Below are 21,839 nucleotides of genomic sequence, written 5' to 3' on the forward strand. Positions count from 1 at the left end.
TAAACTGCTTAACGCAGATCACATTTGGCCAGTAAACCATACAACAATCTGGACGCAACCTCCGACAATGGAAAAATACTTACATTTTTTTACATTGGATGTAAATGAAGGAAGGAACAAGGAACAAATGGTTTTAATGGTACCGTCTTGTCCTACATGGTCAAAACATGTAGGGTTCCCATCTTTATCAGAGAGCAGTATAAGTTTTGGCAGACTGTGCCCCAGTTGTCCATACGTATCCAGTATTTCTGGCCTACCGTCTCTCAGGAAAAACTTGAACTGTTTCTGGATCTCCGAACACAAATCAATTACACATAAGAAAGAGAAGCTTCCTTCCATTTCAAATACACTAAGCACCTTAGAGGATTGTGCAAAATATATGATTAGTTTTTTAAGCTCTTGCCCACAAACCTCCTGTGTCAAAGGCTTACCATCACTCAGAACTAACCATTTGGATGAAAACCCTGGACCTGCACTATCAAATATCAATATAGCCATACATGAGGACAGGTCTGACATTGAGGGAATGAAGATTTTGCCAGTTTTAGCCAAATCCTTTCCATCAGACTCTTGTATCCCTTCAAATGTATCAAATTCCAATCACCCGCAAAAATGTAATTCATTTTCTATCATAACTCTGCTTCCCTTATGTCCAGCTAAATCAGAAATGTCTGGCTTTCCATCAATGCAAAAACCTGACAGCAAAGACTGGAACATTATTCAATGCCCTTTGTGGAAGAAACAAATGAAGGAGGAACCTCTACTTCTATTTAAAAACAATGAAATACATAAAGATGTGCAAGGGATACTTTCTCTTGCACAAAGTTGTCCAAGGAATTCTAATATATTTGGCTTTCCCTCGGTACCAAACCCAGGAAGGACTGATCTTCTTGACATGTCAAATATCGTCTCTCTTTCATGTCCAAAAATATCTCTCATACCCGGATTTCCATCATCACATCCTGTAGGACAATGGACAGTTAGCAAGGAACAACTGTCCCAACCCAGATTTAAAGAAAACCAAGAGTTACTGATGTATGAACGTGACCAAGATGAGAGCGCAATTAAAACTATGGTATCTCTTGTGCCATCCTGTTCAAAAACAGCTCAAACACCAGAATTTCCTTGTCATCCTAGTCCTCTAAACTTGTACTGGGAACCAAATATTGTTAGCCTTTTATCATTGTGCCCTAAAGTTTCACGAATACTAGGATTTGCACAAGTCGCTAGAGGAAGAGATGTGCAGTGGGTTTCTGAAAAGGAACCATTATTGAAGAAGCTGCTATGGAACAAAATCACATGTGATATGTCAGTTGGCAAAAAAGATCACTTAAGGAATATGGTTTCTCTTGTTCCATCTTGTCCTGAAGTAGCATGTATCCCTGGTTTCCCATGTGTCCCAAGTCCACAAGTTCTTTTTAATGGTCTAAATGTAGTCAGCATCCTTCCATTGTGCCAAACAGTTTCCACCATATCTGGTTTTTCATCACTTGAAGAAAATAATGAAAATCGTTGGGTGGATAAAATTTCACTGATGCACAGGCCACAGAAAACCATATTTATCATGAACAACATGGAAACAGACAATGACAACCTGGCTATGGCTGCTTTGTGTCCTTCCTGTCCCAGAGCACCAAAGATTCCCGGCTTCCCCTCATACCCACGATACAACATGCTGAGTTTTCTACCCGTCTGTCCAAAGGTATGCTCTTTCCCAGGATCTGCCTCCTTTCAAGGGGCATCAAAATTTCTCTGGCTTTCAGAAGAACATATCTTAGGGAGGTTGTCTCCCACGGAAACATGTGTTCGGATACACATTCCATATGAAGACGAAAAAACAACCAAGACAATGTTTGCCTTAATACCTTCATGCCCACAAAGATCCATCATCCCTGGGTTCCCTTCTGCACCACTGTCAAAATCCAAATTTAACCCAAATATGATACATTTTGCACCTTGCTGCTCCAGGGTTTCCACCATTGAAGGATTTTCATCCACAGCTTCAACCTCAAGCACAAACTGGCTAAATGAAACCAAGGCCATTTTGAAGGGACCTACAAAAAAAACGGCTGACTTAATTCAGACACTTTCTGAACAGTATCAGCTATGTAGCAACAACATGGTTACATTAGTGACATCCTGCCCGAAAGAGGCCAGAATTTGCGGATTTCCTTCTGCCCCAGTTGCAAATAGACCACCAAATATGGTCAGTTTATATGGATCTGCCCCATGTGTTTCACAAGTTCCAGGATTTCCTTCAGCAAGAATGCTCAGTGCTAGGCATGTTAGGGCACAGATGTGGGCAACACGTGCAGTGTTTTTTGATGTGAAGTGCCACAGTGAAAAGGATTTTCCTAGTGTAAATCTTTCTGTGAAACAAAATGTGGAAGAGTACAAAGGCATAGTAGCAATGGCTCCAATGTGTCCACATTTGAGTGAAACTCGTGGTTTTACAAGCATTCAGCAACTCTATTCAGTAGAGAAAGAAGAAAATCCTTCATTAACTGTAATGCCTCCTGCACAGTCAACTCTACTATGTTGCAAGGGAATAGAAATTGAGGATCACACAGAAATCAGCTCCAGCACAGAAGTTACATATGGTAAGATTTGCAGCATAGCCAAAAACAACTATCAAGTTGTAATATATACACACATACATGTATCTTTTCTTTTATATGTTTCTATTTTTACCTTTAAAACAGTTGACAAATGCAAAGATTGTGCAGTAGACAAAATAGCAGACGGCTTTTATATGTTGATTGTGCAGTAGACAAAATAGCAGACGAGGATATCCAGACAGTGATGAATCCACCGGACACAGCAGAGGCAGTAGCAGGTTGGGAGGTGTTGGAAGCTGAAGGACCAGTAACAGAGAAATGTGCAGAATCTTCTTTGTCAGCAAACAAGGAAGAAACAGGATTAGTCAAAGCTATTGTTGGTGTTTTTCACAAAGGGTGAGTTTGACATCACCAAAATGTTGTCTTTGCATGCGGCATGGTGTGCGGAAATCTTTTTAAAATATTTGTATTATAGTGTACTTTCAGTTCCCACTCACATTCCAAAAATGTTGTGATTAAGGGATTATCTTTTAGGTAATCAAAAAGGTGCACTCCCTTTTTGCCAGACATAAACGTTTAAAAAGTTGTTTATCCTTATATGTTGTTCCTGTGTTCTGACTAAGCAAAAAAGCATTTTTTATTTATTTGGAGTATCACGTGTATTTTGTATTTCAATATATATTTTTTTCTATTTATTTTTTTATAGATTGATTTTTATCTATTTGGTGGCATCTCATAAAAACAAAAAACAGATCAAGAAAATTTCATTCTCAAAAGCTCAAGTCTTGTCAACAGTGGTCTCCTAGTATTTTTAGAAAAAAATATATCCACATAAATACTGTTTTTTATGTTGTTTCTGGATCGACTATTGAGATTCTTCATACCCATTTTCACAGCTATGAAACAGTAGTTTCAATACTGGGTCCATCAAGCTCTACTCTAAATGAAGACAATAACCAACCTAAACACATCTTGTCTGCAGAGGTGAAGGACAAGTCCCTTTCGGATAATGTTTGTCCAGATTTTGTCAAAAGCACTTTTTCTATGGAGGACATAGAAGGCCAAGTTGAAGACATTGACATTGATTATCCCCCAAGTTCTGAGCCTTATTTGGAGAAGTGGGTATCTGATCGTTCAAGATCTCCATCGCTGACTTCATGCAGTGATGATGAACACTTGGTTTGTTCAAGCATGAAGAAATGGCCCCCACTGACAGAATCAGATATTGATGATATATCAAATGCAAGTGGTGAACAAATAATAGAACCCGAGGATGCTCATGATCAGTATCTTGAGGAGGAAGGAAGACTCTCTGGAGAAAACATAGTTCAGACATCCTTGCTGGCTGAAGGGTTATTAGAAATTTGTAAGACAGAGGAAGAAGACAGTGAAATTAAAACCGTGACACCGTCTTCTCAGCTGACCAGCAGGTGAGTGTCGCTGCACCATAAACAAATGGTTGCATGGTGACAAGATGATGTTGAAGCCTTTTTGGTAACATGTGGATTAGCATTGTCCAAAATGATGATGTTGCTTTTGCATTAACTGTGTAGATTGTGTAAATGGTACAAGTTGTTATCTTTTGTTCTACATGTGCTGCTGTGCCATACAAAAGTGCTATAATTACATACCAGTGTCTTATTAGGTTTAGCACAAATAAGTTCAGTTTGCTCTGGCTTGACAATGAGTTGCATATCACAACTACTGGCAAGAAATGTTTACAGAGGAAATATCATTTTATAGTTCTAAACCTTCTCTTTTTTTTCTCAAGCTTTGGCCAGAACTGCACAGAAGATACTTTTGCTAGCTACCAGCTGCGTACATGCAATGATTTCTTTTTAGAAGCTAAAGATGAAATCCAGGAACAGGAATCCCTAAACAAACCCTTTGATCATAAAAGTTTATCTAAAACAAAAGTTTGCATTTCCCATCAAGATGCAACAGCAAAAAGAACATTACTAAAGCCCCAAGAGGAAGGACAGCGTCAAATAAAAGATGAACTATTTCAGCCACTTGGAGGGAAGGATGATTTAACACCTGGCAGCAAACAAAACTATGAATTTTTGGCTTTAAAGCCATGTTGTGAAGTTGCTGACGTACAATTTTCAAACAAGGATCTAAATGAGAAACTTCCCAGCCTTGGAACGTCCAAAAACATAATTAAAGGAAGTTGTAGCAGTTTGGCTTTAAGGCCATGTTGTGAAGTTGCTGACGTACATATTTCAAACAAGGATCTAAATGAGAAAATTCCCAGCCTTGGAACGTCTAAAAACATAATTAAAGGAAGTTGTAGCATCACTCCACCTAAGAATGATTATATCCAAGAAATAGCAACATATGCAAGTGACCATGATCGACAAGCTGAATGTGTGCCATTGTTGGTGAATATTGCTGCTCCTCCCCGTGTTAAAAAATGGGACAGTAGTTTACCACCTCCACAAATGACATTGCCTTTCAAACCACCGAGGAAAAAAGGCAGCATCATTGAGGAGCAGCAAGATTATAGAGCCAACATTGATGCTGGTTTGACGACATTGGGTTGTGGCCCTGCTCTAACTACTGAGACAAGTATGGATCTCTTTAAAGCTTCTGAACCCTTACAGAATATTGAACCTTGTCAAGGAGCCACTAACGGCAATTTACAGCATATAGCAAGTGAAGAACAAATAAGTGAAAACCATTCTGAAGAAACAGGTTTATTGGCAGAATTAGTGTACTCAAAGGAACAGGTGTATTGGCAGAATTAGTGTACTCAAAGGATGCTGACCAAACCTGCTTTGACCCAGAAGAAGTCCTTACGGAATCAGAAGGTCCACTGATGGTCCAGATTGCTTCTTCTGTGACTTCCATAGAAACAAGTAACATTTATACAGTTGAACTACAGCAAGAGCAAGAGTGCATTGATCAAACCACTAGCTCAATCATCAAGAAAATACGTTCTTCGAAACGTAGTAGACAATCATTATCCCTTCAATCAGAATGTGCAGGAGAAATAAAGGCTGAGAAGGATACACAAGAAACTAAGCTTATACCAATGCCACGTTTTAGGAAACGTCTCACTGGATGCTTACTAGATGAATACTCACCTACTAATAGAACACCTCAGAATTTTTCAGAACTAGAGATACCAGCTCCAAGGCAAGATAGTACATGGTCAATTTCTTCAAGCACAGATCCTCCCATTGTTGTTTCTAAATCAGAAGTGACTGATAACGTTAGGTTGAGAAGAAGCAGATTAAGCACTGAAAGTAAGAGTCAAGAGAAAGATAGTGATACTTCGCAAGAGAACACAAGCTCTTCAAGTTTACCTGTTCCCAAACCAAGGTCAAAAAAACGCTTCAGTGGTTCCTTCCCCAACAATGTTACGATTCCCTGTGAACCAAAGAAGGTTTCTGTTCTGGAATGTGGTGAAACAAATCAATTAAATGAAAAGTCAGCTTTACCTGTTCCCTCACCTCAAACCAAGAAACTCTGTGCAATTGATAAAGATGATACTCTCCTTGTGGAAAATAGAATATCTGTGAAATCGTCATATAAGTACGTAGAGGGTACATTTTTAAATAGCAAAGATGCAAATGAACCAACAATGGATCCAAGCATGATTCCAGAGTTAAGCCAAGAGGTGGAGCCGATTAAACACTTTCCTGATGAACAGATTGATGATTCCCATGCAGTTCCTGTTCCAACTTCTCGGGACAACAGGCAACATCTAGGGAATTATAAAGACATTGAACAAAAACCAGCATTTCCACAGGAAGAACAGAGGGATGAGGAACTAGACGACTGCTTTTTGTCAGTAGATCTAGCTGCTCAGTCAGTAGAGGATGACAGGTAAGTGTAGTACTTGACGGCAATGATAGTTGCTTGCATTTGAGATGTGTGCCTTCTCATTTATAATAAGCAAACTCACTGTCGGCAGTGCACATTCCCGTTTTCCAGTTTACTATTTTTATACTGTTTTGTTTTTGGACAAACTTTTAATTATTAATGTAACCTTTGTGGCACATGAAACATATTTTTATTTTATATAATTATTACTTAAAATTATTTTTCTGTCTGTGCTTTTACAGGGAGTCAAAGAGAACAGAAGGATCAAGTAAACATCTACCTGTAGCTAATGCTGACAAGCTGTTGAGTGGGTCAGTAAAGAGTGATCAGACTAGTCAACAAGCAGATGGCAGTGCCTCTTTTGGAGTAAGTAACTTTGGCCCCAGAGGTGTAAAAAAAAAAAAGCACAGATCAATATGTCGACATTATTACAATACCTTTGTCAATTTTTGACGTAAGTCGTAACTTACATACTGTACATCAGTACCTATGTCACTCACCAATGCTAACACATGTATGTAACACACGGTAACATCATAATCTAGGACATAAGACAAGGACAAACCAAAGAATAGTTTATTACATGTAGTGCAATCCAATGTATGACGTACAAGGAAGGGTCTGGCTTACACTATTACCGTAGTGGTAGTAGTGCAATCCAATGTATGACGTACAACCTGCAAATGTAAACAAAGCCGTCTTACATGTACCCACCGCATAAAAAGAAAATCCGCGAAGTAGAGGTGAGGTGAGATAGAGTTATTTTATTATTTACAAATAAATTAAATACACGCCCATGAAAAACAAGGTAAAATACATTCTTTATTATTTACAAATAAATAAAATACACGACCATGAAAAACAAGGTAAAATACATTCTTATTAAAATTCAATGTACATGCACATTATGGGGCCGTGGCGGAAGTTAACGCTCAGCTCCAGGTGGGAGAGCACGGGAGTCATGCAGGTGCAGCCCCGGACACAGATGAGTGCAATTCGAGTTATATAGGGTAAACTATCACTAAACACAAGAGTACAAACCTATATAACGGCGCAGAGCAAAGTGAACAAGTGGTGGACAGATGGGGAAGATGCTGAAAGAGGCTACAATGCATGAGCCAATCAGCATGAGGAAAAGAAGAGCATGCTCAATGCTGTTCTATCTCCTCTAGGTAAACAAAGCTACCAGCAAAGTCTTTAAGTGTATTTTTTGCAAAAATTTTTACAAATTTATTTTAGATTAGAAAATGTTTTTTATCACGGAAATAATGACTGACAATTCTTGAAATGCTTAGTTGGTTAGTTAAGAATGAGAAAAAAATATTTGCACTAGCTGTTAGAACTAAACCATGTTTTCCGAAATATCGGTGAGGTGTTTATATAGCTCCCCAATAAAATGACAGTTGGAGATTTCTTTATATATATACATAAATGTATATATATACTTTTTTATATATTTATTTTATTTTTTTATTGTTTTTATTTTTTCATTATTTCGTGAACCACAATATTTGTGGAATGTGTTTCAGAGTCCCAGCTTGGTGACATCGAGCAAATCTCTACTGGAGTGGTGTAAAGAAGTCACGCAGGGTCATAAAGGGCTGAAGATTACCAACTTTAGCACCTCCTGGAGAAATGGTCTGGCCTTTTGTGCCATATTACATCACTTCCATCCAGAAATGATGTAAGGGACATTTAAATAACTGCTGGTGGTGCATGCACTGTGTTTCACATTCATATATCTTTCCTTCTCTGTACCAGTAATTACGAAATTCTGGACCCATATGACATCAAGAACAACAACAAAAAGGTAATTGATTTTATTTTCCAAATTAGCAAAATAGTATGTTTAATTGCCTACAAATTTACTTTCTCTTTTTTTTTTTTCCTCGTGAACACAATACAGGCTTTTGATGGCTTTGATGTACTTGGCATTTCAAGGCTGATAGAGTCCTCCGACATGGTCACCCCAACTGTGCCTGATCGGCTGATTGTCATGACTTACCTCAACCAGATCCGCACTCATTTTACAGGACAGGAACTCAGTGTGCTTCACATAGAGAAGGACAGCAGTGTGTCTAGTTATGCGGTGACAGGAGACCTGGACAATAAGGAAGACCCAGAAGCCACTGTTCGCTATTGTGCTCAAAAGCTGCAAGATGAGGGTATCACCCTCAAGACTAATGTCGCTTCAGCCTTTGTAGATGACAATAGTGACGTCAGAGACATGGTTCCACCCCCGAGAACAAAGCAGTCGCAGGGTGATGGGGCAGGTCGGAGTCACTCTCCTGTTGTACCCCCGAGGACTAGTTTCCTGTGCAAGACAGGTTTCTCACATGTCAAAGATGCCGATCTGGTCAAGAAACGACGGTCACAGCGGCGGAGTGGTTCACTAGATGAAGGAGCCAAATTTGAGGTATTATGCTGATGCTTTTGATTGATTTTTCTTTTTCATAGTTTATATAATTTTTTATTGGGCCCTGAATTTCACACCTTCACTGGTCAGTGAATTTAAAATGTTATTTAAACTCGAACTGCAAATAATACTGGAACTGAAATGGAGGATTGGCAGCATAAAATGTAAATGTATGCAATATACTACGTAAAATAACCACTTTCCTTTCCTTCAATAAGTTTAATTATCTGCGCATTCAGTTCCAATATGTTATCCACCACCATTTATGCCATTGACTGTGGGTAGTAGCTGCAGGCGAGTGTGATGGATGAAAAAAAGATTGAAATAGAATTAAAAACTTGTATTAGTAATATTTTCAATCCAGTCCCAGCACTTTTATATATTTAGATAGAGCAGGGGTCGGGAACCTATGGCTCCAAAGCCAGATGATTTGATAAATTTTTCTCAGATATATCATAGCTGTCATTTCTTAACACGGTAAGTAATAAATAATTTTGCTGATATTTAAGTAAAACACTACAGAAATCATAGTGTCAAAATATTAAAAAAAAAAACATCAAAAGTTTTACGAGGAATTTGTTGTGGCATACAGTAAAGCGAAAGAAATGTACCTGTAGGTATACAAATAAATTTAATTAAATAATGGTCCGGGAGGACCGCAACCTCCTGCAAGAGGGGAGCGCCTCAAAGAGTTTGTGACCGGGGTGAGAGGGGTCAGTTGCAATCTTTTTAGCTCACTGTAGGGTTTCTGGAGGTGTACAGGTCCTGTAGCGAAGGTAGGTTTTTTTAAATTTTTTTAAATAACTTTAATAACCTTTTTGTAATTCTTCAGAGACTTATTATACTTAAAATTCATATAATATATATAATAATTTAGTTATATTCAGAGCAAATATATATATTGTATGGCTCTCATGGAAATTACATTTTACTTTCTCTGGCTCTTTTTGCTAAAAAAGTTCCTGACCCCTGAGAGAGAGCAACTTGCTTAATTATGAATAGTTATTTGGATTAAAATAAAAATTACAACTGCACTCAAAAATTATTTACAAATAAGTCTTATTGTTTTTGTAGAGCATTGCAAGCCAGGATGACATGGTACTCAGCCAACAAAAGTCAAAAACCGGTAAGTCTTAGTTTATCGTCCTCAAACAATACAAACACTGTACAATGCACAAGAATGTTGTAAGAGAATCACGTGTTTGTGTTTGTTATTCAGAAAATAAAAACCTCAAACCACAGATAATTATTAATGTAATCATCATATTTCTAAGTTTCAAAAAAAAAATTAGTCTTGTACATATTTACTGAACATCTTGAAAATATTTTCTTCTTATTTCTACAGGCAAAAAAAAAAAATTAGTCTCAGATATATTTTACCCTTGTTTTTTTTTTAAGGCCTTGAAGTGTCACCTGTTTTAATTTCTGTCTGTTTTTCTACTGCAGCCAGAGCAGAGGCTGCTGCCAAGGAGGAAAGGCAGGAGGGGCAGGTCAGAAAACATTCCCTAGATTTTTACTTCTTTTTTGCCAGTTTTATGTAATATTAAACCATTTATCCAACAAAAAGTGTAGAATATGTCTGTGATCATGTTTGTGTTTATAAATACACACAGGACCCCAATCAGTATGTTTTGAATGAGATGGAAGCTCTGGAGGCAGAACAAAATCATATAGATAACAGAGCAGGAGCAGTTGAGAGACGACTCAGACAACTGTTGGAAACAGGTCTCATGTCATCTTAATTGTTTAAGGCCTAACAAAACTACCGTAATTTCCAGACTATTGAATACACCTGAATATAAGCCACACCCACTAAATTTAATACGAAAAAAAAAATTGTACATATATAGGTCGCACTTCTCTATAAGCCGCATGTGTCCACGTTGTAACATGGGATATTTACACAGAAAGATTTTTTTTTCACTTTTAATTAAATAAAACCTTTTTTCCGAACAGTCCCTGTAACACGGCTGGTTACACATTAGCTCTTTCCTGCTTCGGCCCCCCCACCGTAGTTGGAATGCACAGGGGAGGCTTAGTGATCAGCTCCAGGGCCGAAGCTAACATTAGCTCCGGGGCTAACTCCCTTCACTTTGGTCTCGTCCACAGCAGAGGTAAACAGGGAAGTGGGGTCTTTATTATCAGCCACACCGAGCACAACAGTCCCACGCACATATGCACACCGCCATTCACAGACAGACATATGCTACTAGTACAACACACAGTAGCCTACCAGAAAAGTCATTAATCGCTAGCGGTATGAACTTTGTTAGCCCCTAAAAATCCATACATCAGCCGCATCATTGTTTAAGCCGCAGGGTTCAAAGCGTGTGAAAAAATTAGTGGCTTATAGAACGGAAATTACGGTACTTTGAAAGAGCAAACATTTGTGGATTTAAAGACACAATGTACACATTGTGCTGTTTACTGTACATGATCACAGTAATATTTCTTACAGGTAGTGACAAGGTGGAGGAGGAGAGGTTGATACAGGAGTGGTTTGTTTTGGTGAACAAGAAAAACGCCTTAATCAGGAGGCAGGACCATCTGCAGCTTCTGTAAGACTACCAACACGCACTATTTGAAACATTAATAAAACTGTAGAAGTATATTTTTCTAAGTTCTATTTGATTTAGATAAAGCCCTAGATTTTTTGCAATGAAAATCTCCACAGGCTAGAAGAACAAGACTTGGAGAGAAGATTTGAGTTGCTGAAAAAAGAGCTGAGAGACTTAATGGCAATTGAAGGTACAACTTCTAACGTTCCTCAAACTCCCGCACTGTAGCTTTCCCTAAGGTTGACCGCGCTCAAGGTCGAGGCCCTGTGAAAACATATACTATACGTAATGCTTGATGTAACTTGCTTTGCATACAAGTGTCTGTTAAAAAGTAATTCTCAGTTATTTCTGTCATGCCACCGAAGCTAACATTAGCTAACTCCCTTCACTTTGTGCTTGTCGGAGATAAACACTACTTTCTGAACTTTCAAGAACTACTGTTCTTGCGTACATATACGCACACAGCCATTCACGGACAGACATACGTTACTAGTATAACACACAGTAGCCTAGCAGAAAAGTCATTGATTGCTAGCGGTATGAACTTCGTTCGCCCGTAAAAATCCATAAATTAGCCGCATCATTGTTTAAGCTGCAGGGTTCAAAGCGTGGGAAAAAAGTAGCAGCTTATTGTCCAGAAATTACGGTAATTCAACAATACATTTTGTCTCTTCTCTTTTTGTGCAATAGAATGGCAGAAAACACCGGCTCATGAACAGAGGGAACATCTTCTGCTCCAGGAGTTGGTGTCACTGGTAAACAAGAGAGATGAACTGGTCCAAAATATGGATGCCAAAGAGAGAGGGTAAGATGTGTGCATGTGATCGTAATGCCTGACATTGTTTTGCCCTTATCTTTATGGGGCGTTAACATCAAATGCAATAGCTGCAAATTGAGCAACAACTCTACTTACACAATCAATGTAAAGGGCGCAATGACACCAATTTTATATCAGACGGCACGTTTGGAGCTTCTGATGCAACGCGAATGAAGCGAATAAGCACCTGACGCATTGTTGACCACAACGACCCTTCGGTCCCACCTTGACTTGTGACTCTTTTGTCAAGTGGAGAAGGGAGTGGTCTGGAGAAGTATAACTACTAGGGTTCCCTCTTACATCAACCAGAAACTGTTCCTCAGTTGAGGAAAGAAGCTTTCAAGCTGTGAAGAAGAACTGCAGAAGCCTCTTGGATGAGAGGCGAAATGTCTTCTTAAGAAAATTCCATGTCCAGCTGCCTAACAGAACGGAGTTAGCAACAGAAGGCTCGACACAGTCCCCTTCACTATGCCTCTTCTTGCTTCTTTTGATGCTCTACACAGGAAGTTGTCCATTATTTGACCTCAGTTGAGGAAAGAAGCTTTCAAGCTGTGAAGAAGAACTGCAGAAGCCTCTTGGATGAGAGGCGAAATGTCCAGCTGCCTAACAGAACGGAGCAACAGAAGGCTCAATAAACAACCTGGAGCAGTGGTGATAAACAGGTGGTTTACTGTAAATCTAGTGACATTAATAAACTGCAGATGGTGGACGACACATTGTGAGATAAACTATAATGAGATAGTTATAGTCCTGTCCCCTTCACTATGCCTCTTCCTGCTTCTTTTGATGCGCTACACAGGAAGTTGTCCATTATTTGACAGCTCATCTTAAAGGGACAGTCCACACTCATCAGCTGCCATCCTCACACTATGTTCAGTTCATCCTCCTTGGTTAAGTGATTCTTATAGATGCTTCAATCCAGTCCAGTAAACTGTGATTATTTATTTGTTATTTTTAATACACTGGTTACCAGTCCTGTTTTTACCTACAGTATAAAATTAATGAACAAAATAGGCATACAATAAGAAACGATGAAGAGCAACTATGAAGTTAGCAAAAAAAATAACAGTTATTACTGTTGTCAAACACTGAACAGGATTAAGCAGAAGACAATAGATGAGAGAATATAAACTATTTTTTCAGCATTGGTGGACATTTTTGTACACACGTTTTATTTCTTTGTACAACTGTTTTTTCAATGGATATGTACCGTATTTTCCGTAGTAGTTTCGGAGTATAAGTCGCACCAGCCAGCTAGAGTGCCCTCTAGCGGCTGTCAGTTATATTATTATATTATTTTAATGTATAAGACACATCGGCGTATAAGACGAAAACCGAGCCAAAGGATGAAAAAGTAGTTAAAGTGCAGCATACACACTTTTGTTTTCACTGAATTTTAGTTTAGGTCAGATCAGTTTAGGTCAATGCGCTTTAGTTGAGGCATTTCTTTGCAGTGTGCACACAAACTTGCAACAAAACTAGTTTTGCTGCGTGACGAATTCCGTATCAAGTGGCTGTCTGTGAATGGCTGTGTGCTTATATGTGCAGGGGTCGTGCAAGAGAGAGAGAGAACGGTAGCGTATGTTGAGAGCAGTTTGAGCCCTGTCATGTTGAAAGTGTGAGTTGGTTATACAGGAGCTGTTAAAACACTGTTTATGTGTTGTTGTGGCTGATAATAAAGACCCCGACTTCCCAGTTTCTGTTTACTTCTGCTGTAGACGAGACCAAAGTGAAGTGAGTTAGCCCTGGAGCTAACGTTAGTTGTTGTGGCTGATAATAAAGACCCCGACTTCCCAGTTTCTGTTTACTTCTGCTGTAGACGAGACCAAAGTGAAGTGAGTTAGCCCTGGAGCTAACGTTAGCTTCTGCCCTGCAACAGATCACTAAATCTCCCCTGTGCATTCCAACTACGGTCGAGGTGCCGAAGCAGGAAAGAGCTAATGTATAACCAGGCGTGTTACAGGCACTGTTCCGATAAATGCATTTATTTAATTAAAAGTGAAAAAAATCTTCTGTGTAAATATCTCATGTTACAACGTGGACACCTGCGGCTTATAGAGAAGCACGGTCTATATATGTACAATTCTTTTTTTTCTTTTTGAATTTTAAATTTATCAATTCCCAAACTTTCTAACCAATTTCAATTAGATAGTAAAGTAAAAGAGTGACCCTTCTGTCTGATTGTCCTCAGAGCCCTTGAGGAGGATGAGCGTCTGGAGCAAGGCTTGGAGCAGCGCAGACGAAAGTATGCCAAACAGCAGACTGAGTGTGTGTTGCAATGATGAAACACAGAGTCACCGTTTGAAAGAACACAGGTCCAGGATAAAAGTCCAAACCAAGACGGGATTACATGTGGTTCTGTTGACTGTCGTCAGACAGTACAATCCATAACACTCTGAGTGGATGGAGTCGGATAGAATCTATAGAATGGAAAGGCTCTGACGAATATTAGCCATGTCTCAGCTGAGAACGGAGTTTTTCAAGGTTTGTCAAGATCGTCTGCTGTAAGATAAAGGTCAAAGGGACTGGAGGGTCATTTTTACAGGTTTAATGTTTTTTTCTTCTGAACCAAAATGTGGACATACGTCTGCAGAAGCTTAGTGCCTCACAAGTCCGCATGTGTCTTTTCTCTCATAGCTTTGCACTGTATTTGTACTGGCAACATACTGTAGAGCATGTGTCTTCATTACAGGGGATGTTTGAATTTATGAGTTGACTGCGACTGCTGAACATGACCATCTACGAGACTGATCAGTTCAGTGTTTAGATTATGTACCTTAAAGCAGTGCTTCTCAACCCCTAGGGGTGGCAGAAAATAATAGAGAAACACTGCTTTAAAGTAAGAAAAAATTAGACTGTAATAAAATAATTAGCTGTGTATTGACACAATTAGTCGACCATCATTAATTGCTATTACTTAATATTATATATATAAATATATATATATTCAGTATATATATATATATATATATATATATGCATATACAGTATACATCCGCCACCCAAATCACATAGCACCGTGCCAACTCCCCTAAACCTTACTGCGTGTGGTGAGTCCACTGGTAGGTACCAACCACCTTAACCGGGATTCGATCTTGCCCAGAAGGTGAACCCTGGACAGATAACACACCGATGACAGATACATTGCCTCTGTGCCAAAGTGCCACAGTTTGTATGTACTGTACATATATAGTATATATATTTATTTATATATACATTATTGATCAATTCACTAGATGACAAAACCTGTTAAAAAATGCGGCAACTGTTTTGGACTGTTACTGTGTGTGTGCATGCATGTGTCACACATACAATCATATACTGCCAACTGTAATATCATAGTTGTCCTTGCACTGTTTGTGAACGTTTACAAATATATACGTGTGGAATGCCTTTTCACTTATTGTGTTTGTTTTTTCACCATAAATCTGTACGGATAAGTGAATATGAAAACCTTCTAGTTTTTTTTTTGTTTTTTTTTTTTGTTTGTTTTTTGCACAGAGAGCTTGAAAGAGACTAGAATGTAATGATTAAATTATCAGCGTTCCTTTGTGTCCTGGGGAGTCCTGGAAATTGGATGATCAATTCTCCCATGATTGAACAACAACATTAGGACCATTTCACTTCTACTCTCCCAGAGATCGTCTCAAACTTCATGTAATGCTACCAGCCAATCAGATTTGCATGTCCCCTTACAACAGCTCTTTACCTTCTACTTTCCATTCAGTCCTATTCAGTCTTAACTGAGAGAGAGAGAGAGAGAGAGAGAGAGAGAGAACAACAAATACCCACTATATGCAAAGTGAGCACTAAGCACAGTGAATACCAAAAATCCATTTAAACCAGTGCTTCAGAAATAGTAGAGTGCAGCCCCCTGGGGGTGTGGGACGGTGGTGAGATGTCAACAGGGGACTGTCAGTACACTGTCTTTATTAATGCTTGAATGATAAGCCTTCAGTCACTAGATGGCAGTATTGCAGCTCATTCTATTAATTTAGTTTGGGGGGAATCAGGGGAATGAATGCAGAATGTTGGTGCCAGCAATTCATACAGTAGTTTGTACAGATAAATAAATAAATGTTACAAGGAGATAAATAGTATTTCAATTCGAGTGAAGGGGTGGAGAAGGGGGTGTAAAAACTTCTGTCCCCTAGGGGGAGTGCATGGAATAAAATTATTGAGAAACACTGCTTTATGTTGACCTGATCATTTATACTAGGCGTGGGCAAACTTTTGGGTCCAAATTGGGTCCTACAATTAATGTAAAAGTCATGCATAAAGGCTAAAATGTTTATCATTTTATCATTTTCTGTGTGTTGTACTAGAGGCTCTATGAGCAGCCCATACTGTCTCGTTCTGCTTCAACCACAGGCAATGGCTGCTTCTCTGACTCCAACCTTCTACAGTAGTCTTATGGTGTAATTTTCTACAAAGCCCCTGCCTCCACTGGGTGCAAGAACACTTTCCAGCCCCGGTCCTCTGCTTCAGCTGCCAGGTTGGCATGACACAGCTTTTTCCTTTCATAAACTTCCTCCCACAGGACTGTCAACTCAACAATGGAGACTCGTCTGTAGGATTTTGACCGTAGGACCAGGTCTGGCCGCAGGTTTGTGCTACGATTTTGGTTGGGAAAATGAGTCTCTGCCTTAAGTCGGTCTGCATTTCCCAGTCTCGAGCTACATTCAGCGTGGATGTGTCTGAAGGTTCTTGTTTGGTCAGTTGCTTTTCCCCATCTTGGACAAAGGATGTCGGTTGCTCAAGGGTTGACTTGGCTTCTAAAGGCATTGGTGGTGACCCTACTCACCTCCAGTTGAGCCGGTAAGCACTTCAACACTTCGTTGTGGCGCCAGGTGTTTTTGCCTTGTGTAAGGCTGATCTTGCATCTCACCAGAATGTTTTAGTGTTGCTAGGGAGGCACACTGGAGACAGGCTGGGTCCTCTTCAAACCAGAGAAGTAGGTTATTTGGAGAGGGCAGTACATCATACGTGGCTCTGATGGTAAAGCTCAGTATGTTCTTTACATAGTATGTTCCACAGCTGACTCCACACTCCTCTTCTACATACTATCCCACTTCATCCAGCGAATCTGCTTAGCTTGGGACACGGCCTTTGGGCACCTGGTGGCGCACCTTCTCTATTATCAGGAGAGAGTTGCATTCTGCCATGTCGGTGAAATGGCACATGAATTCTTTATTGAAATGTATAAAACAATATAAAATACACCTCTAAGCTCTACTTCTTATGAATTCATCAAGTTTTGAAGTTAGCTATTGCTATAAAAGATGTTTTATATACTCCTTACTCCATAGACCATAACTCAGAACTTGAATACTGTACATGAATACTTATATCACTAAAATTAAAAACAGGGACAAAGGCGCTGACAAAATTTAGTGTGTGTAGAGTGTAGCACAATCCAATGTATGGTGTGCATCCAGCAAATCCAGTAAACAATGCCTACTGCTACACATAGACCAGCGTGACATCGTATTCGTCTGCTCCGGTCCCTGACTATTTCTTGTGAGAAAATTGTTATAACGCCGTATGTTGGAATGATGGAAGTAAAGAGATGTATGGGAGTTGGTGAAGTCAAAGACATTGTAAACAAGTACTTCTCAAATGAAGTGTGCTGCTACTGTAATGCTCTTGTTACGTATTGGTTCATATGACGAATACAGAGAGAGGTAAGGTGAATGCAGGTAACAGCAATGTTTATTTTTCACCAATGTGTATACAGTGATCCCTCTCCTATCACAGTAGTTGCGTTCCAAGACCCACCGTAAAATGGGAAAAATCGCAAAGTAGAGGCGAGATAGTTATTATATTATTTATATATATATTTACTATATCACTATATATAAAGTTAATGAGAGAGTGGCCGAGAGACAAGGGGAGATGCTGAGAGATGCTACAATGCATGAGCCAATCAGCTTTAGGAACAGAAGAGCTCAATTGGCCAGTAGTACATCAAGTACCCATCGGATTAGCCAATAGTACGCTGTGTACAATCGCGTCTAGGTAAACAGAGCTACCAGCGATCATCATAAGAGGGAACACTTATTTACAGGTGGCAGTGATGAGAAAAACCCAAGTGAAAAAACTCAAAAACAAACCACAAAAATGGAGACTCCAGCAAATAAAACTTGGACAAAAGACAGATGGGGGCAGTGGCGGCCTGGTAGTTAAATAAGCGAACTGAAGGACACGGGTTTAAATTTACTAGGATGTCACTCAGCATGGCAGCGTCCCCACACACCGCTCCTCAGTCACTCAGTGTTCTAAAGTACTGTTTAAAACGAATTTACATACATAACAATTATGATTATGTATTTACATCCTTATTAGTAAATGTTGCCTCAAATATACTGTATATGGGGTTAAATGTATGCAGGGTTCAAATTTAACAAATTAAGTAAATAAAATGTTATTAAAATGTAATAAATATATGCTTAAACATGAAATCACAAAGACATAATTTAAATTTTGCACTTCCAGCAATAAGAACCACTGAGGTGCTCTGAGCATGGCACCGTCCCCACACACTGCTCCCTGGGCGCAAAAAAGCTGCCCACTGTTCACTTTGGTGATGGGTTAAATCCAGAGGTCATATTTTGTTGTGTGCAGTGGTGTGTGTCACAATGTCAAGGATTTCATTGCATGCCATTTCCTTTCCTTTCCTTTATTGATGAGAAAATTTCAACATCACAGACTGAATGGTTTAAATTAAGTTGTCTTAGTCTGACTTTACTTCTTTTTGTTTCCTTTCCTGTGTAAGGCAGAACATTTTTGTTTCGAGTTAAATAAATGTTGTTTTTTTTTAAGTCCTGCTACTTTTAATTTCTTGTTAAAATAATCACAATGTAAATCTAATGCACTGTCATACTTTTAAACCAGGTTTCTTGACATCTTTTTCTGTGGGTAACATTGAATTATTGAAGTGATTTGTATTTGTTTTGAGTTAACATCAACTCAAAGGTTAACTTGACCTGACTTGACTCGTGCAGACGCGCCCCTTTGGGGGAGCACAGTGCCATTGCAGGGGAGGCGATGGAATTAATGAATTAAATGTAGCATCTTATCCAATGCTGTAAATGTTAAGCAAGCAACTGGCAAAAACGGTTGGTTGAAGGCGGTGTAAAATTAATATCCGATAATAATATTGTAAAGGCCGATATTTTCAATTCTTGTTTTTGCTGTTGCCCATGTCTAAAAACAAATCATGTGCATGTGTCCTGTCCTGTTTTGTTGGGTTGTTTTGGGGGTTTTTTTTGGTTGGGGGACGTGCAAAAGGTTCTAATAAACCAAAAGGGGGCCCGGCAGAGAACATTTAGGAACCACGGACGATACGGATAAGATAAGATACTTGACATAACCTGTGACATGACTTATCGTAATATGAGCTTTGATTTGACTAAACCCAAGTTAACATAACTGGTGTTTGACAAGACTTAATAGAAGTGTTTTACATATTTCAAAAAATATATCCTGCATTTTAACCAAACTTGACTCAACATAAATCAACTCAACTGTGATTTTACTTGATTTTACTCAGCATGAGGTGTGACTTCACTAGACTTAACGAGAGTTGACACGTCTTATTAGCTATTCTTATCTGTTTTGTCTGGGCCCCTTTCTGTACGGGTAGAGATTTCATATGCCATGGTCATATTTGTAATCCAAGTATTAGGAGGAAAACAGTAAATGCTGCATAATAGAAAATGTGATAATATGTTTAAGAGAATAACAAGAGATTACAATTATAAAATGGTTAACAATCTAAGCTCACTGTTGAAATGGATTTAGGGTAATGTAATGATAATATAAGGGTGATAAAAAAGGTTATACTTCATTTTAAATACTTGTTTGGAAGTATATTATTTCTATATGTTATTATTTGAAAATGCTGTCTATTGTGCTGACAATCGATTACTTATGTCTTCTAGAACGGAATGAGCCAGAGTTATGCAAGGAGTGATTTATGTTAACTTTTCCATCCATCCATCCATCTTCAACCGCTTATCCGGGGACGGGTCGCGGGGGCAACAGTCTGAGCAGGGACACCCAGACTTCCCTCTCCCTCGACACTTCCTTCAGCTCTTCTGGGGGGACCTCAAGGCGTTCCCAGGCCAGCCGAGCGACGTAGTCGCTCCAGCGTGTCCTAGGTCTTCCCCTAGGTCTCCTCCCAGAGGGACGGCACCCGAGCACCCACCCGACCACCAGGCACTCGCCTGCGAGCCCCAACCCCGGGCCTGGCTCCAGGGTGGGGCCCCGGTGACGTCAATCCGGGCGACGTGAACCTCTTTGCTTGATTTGCTTTCTTCATCAAGGGGGGGTTTTGAACCGCTATTTGTCTGATCCGTCGCCTAGGACCTGTTTGCCTTGGGAGACCCTACCAGGGGCGTTAAGCCCCCGACAACATAGCTCCTAGGTTCATTCGGATACTCAAACCCCTCCACCACGTGAAGGTTGCGATTCAAGGAGGGGATGTTAACTTTTATTTAAAGATATTTTGTTTGATAGCTGCCATATGACACATTGTACTGTGTTGTTTTTAAAATATTGATTCCTTGTCGACATATGTCATATGACAAATGTGTTGTTCTGTATTCGATTGTTCATGCTTTCTTCCAAGAGTGAATAAAGAAAGACGTTTATATCAAAGCTGCTTGTGTCACATTGCTGTTTTTGTTTATATAATTTAAACGTCCCACTACTTGGACACAACGGTATACAGGGGCCTGGCCAGTGGTCTTTGGGCAGTATGATCAAAATGGCGTCAAGTTTCATTATATATTCTCAGACTGGTATTCAATATATTCAAACTTTCTTATTTATATATATATATATTCAAACTGGATGTAATCTCAACAGAAGCTGTGAGTTTGAACCCCTTTATATATATATATACTGTATATATATATATATATATGAAGCCTTTATTACCATTTAAAATTGTGGCTGCCATTATTAAAATCTATAGACACCAGGGCAGTTTTGTTTAGCAGTCAAAATTTTGTATTAACACAACATTGGTGGATTACAAATTTGTGTTGAACTTCAATAAAACCCTCGAACACTTTATCCAGCTTATCTAAAGTATTACTTTAAGACCTATTTAACTAGATTAGATGGTTAGATCGAACTCCCAACTGTTTTCAATAGGACATATACTGTATGTATAATTCAACAGCAATAGCAATTATCTAAAATATGTACACTTGATAACCATATCATATAAAGCTGCTGAGATAAGAGACCAAACTGTAGGACTGGTCAGTATCCCTGCCTGGTGTTGCAACAACAGTGAGAGGCTTCTGGGAATAGATGGGATAAAATTGTCTTCCTTTGACGGTGGCATCACCTTGTAAATTGTTTACAAAATGAAGGTGGATTTTATTTGTAATGAAAAAATAAATAGGTGGCTATTAGAATAATATGTATGATCTTGAATGTAAAATAATGTATGTTATGGTGCATTTTTAAAATATTTTTTACATAAGTACCTTCCTTCAAAAACAACTGTTTTCCCCTGTCTTTTTTTTATCTATCACAGATAATGTCATGTTACAACAACCTACTTTGGTTAGAGTTGTAATTGTGTAAAAGGATGAAAAGAAAAGAAAAAGAATGGAGAAACTGAATGTTATCATATATATTTATAT

At 39.0% G+C, this 21,839-nt stretch overlaps 1 protein-coding gene across 1 annotated transcript in view; it reads left to right on the forward strand.

The window, feature by feature from the left end:
* The window catches only part of LOC103385518 (EH domain-binding protein 1-like protein 1), a 44,898-nt gene extending 29,318 nt beyond the window's left edge, over positions 1-15,580 (forward strand). The window contains exons 14-24 of the mRNA XM_025061395.1: positions 6,629-6,752; positions 7,916-8,070; positions 8,148-8,196; positions 8,293-8,802; positions 9,877-9,928; positions 10,201-10,292; positions 10,416-10,527; positions 11,261-11,360; positions 11,477-11,550; positions 12,051-12,165; positions 14,369-15,580. Coding sequence (XP_024917163.1) covers positions 6,629-6,752; positions 7,916-8,070; positions 8,148-8,196; positions 8,293-8,802; positions 9,877-9,928; positions 10,201-10,292; positions 10,416-10,527; positions 11,261-11,360; positions 11,477-11,550; positions 12,051-12,165; positions 14,369-14,459 — 1,474 coding nt within the window. The 3' untranslated portion in view covers positions 14,460-15,580. The remainder of the gene's footprint in view (positions 1-6,628; positions 6,753-7,915; positions 8,071-8,147; positions 8,197-8,292; positions 8,803-9,876; positions 9,929-10,200; positions 10,293-10,415; positions 10,528-11,260; positions 11,361-11,476; positions 11,551-12,050; positions 12,166-14,368) is intronic.
* The last annotated feature ends 6,259 nt before the right edge of the window (positions 15,581-21,839 follow it).

This window comes from Cynoglossus semilaevis, chromosome 1 (assembly GCF_000523025.1).
Source record: "Cynoglossus semilaevis isolate Cse_v1.0 chromosome 1, Cse_v1.0, whole genome shotgun sequence".
NCBI lineage: Eukaryota > Metazoa > Chordata > Actinopteri > Pleuronectiformes > Cynoglossidae > Cynoglossus > Cynoglossus semilaevis.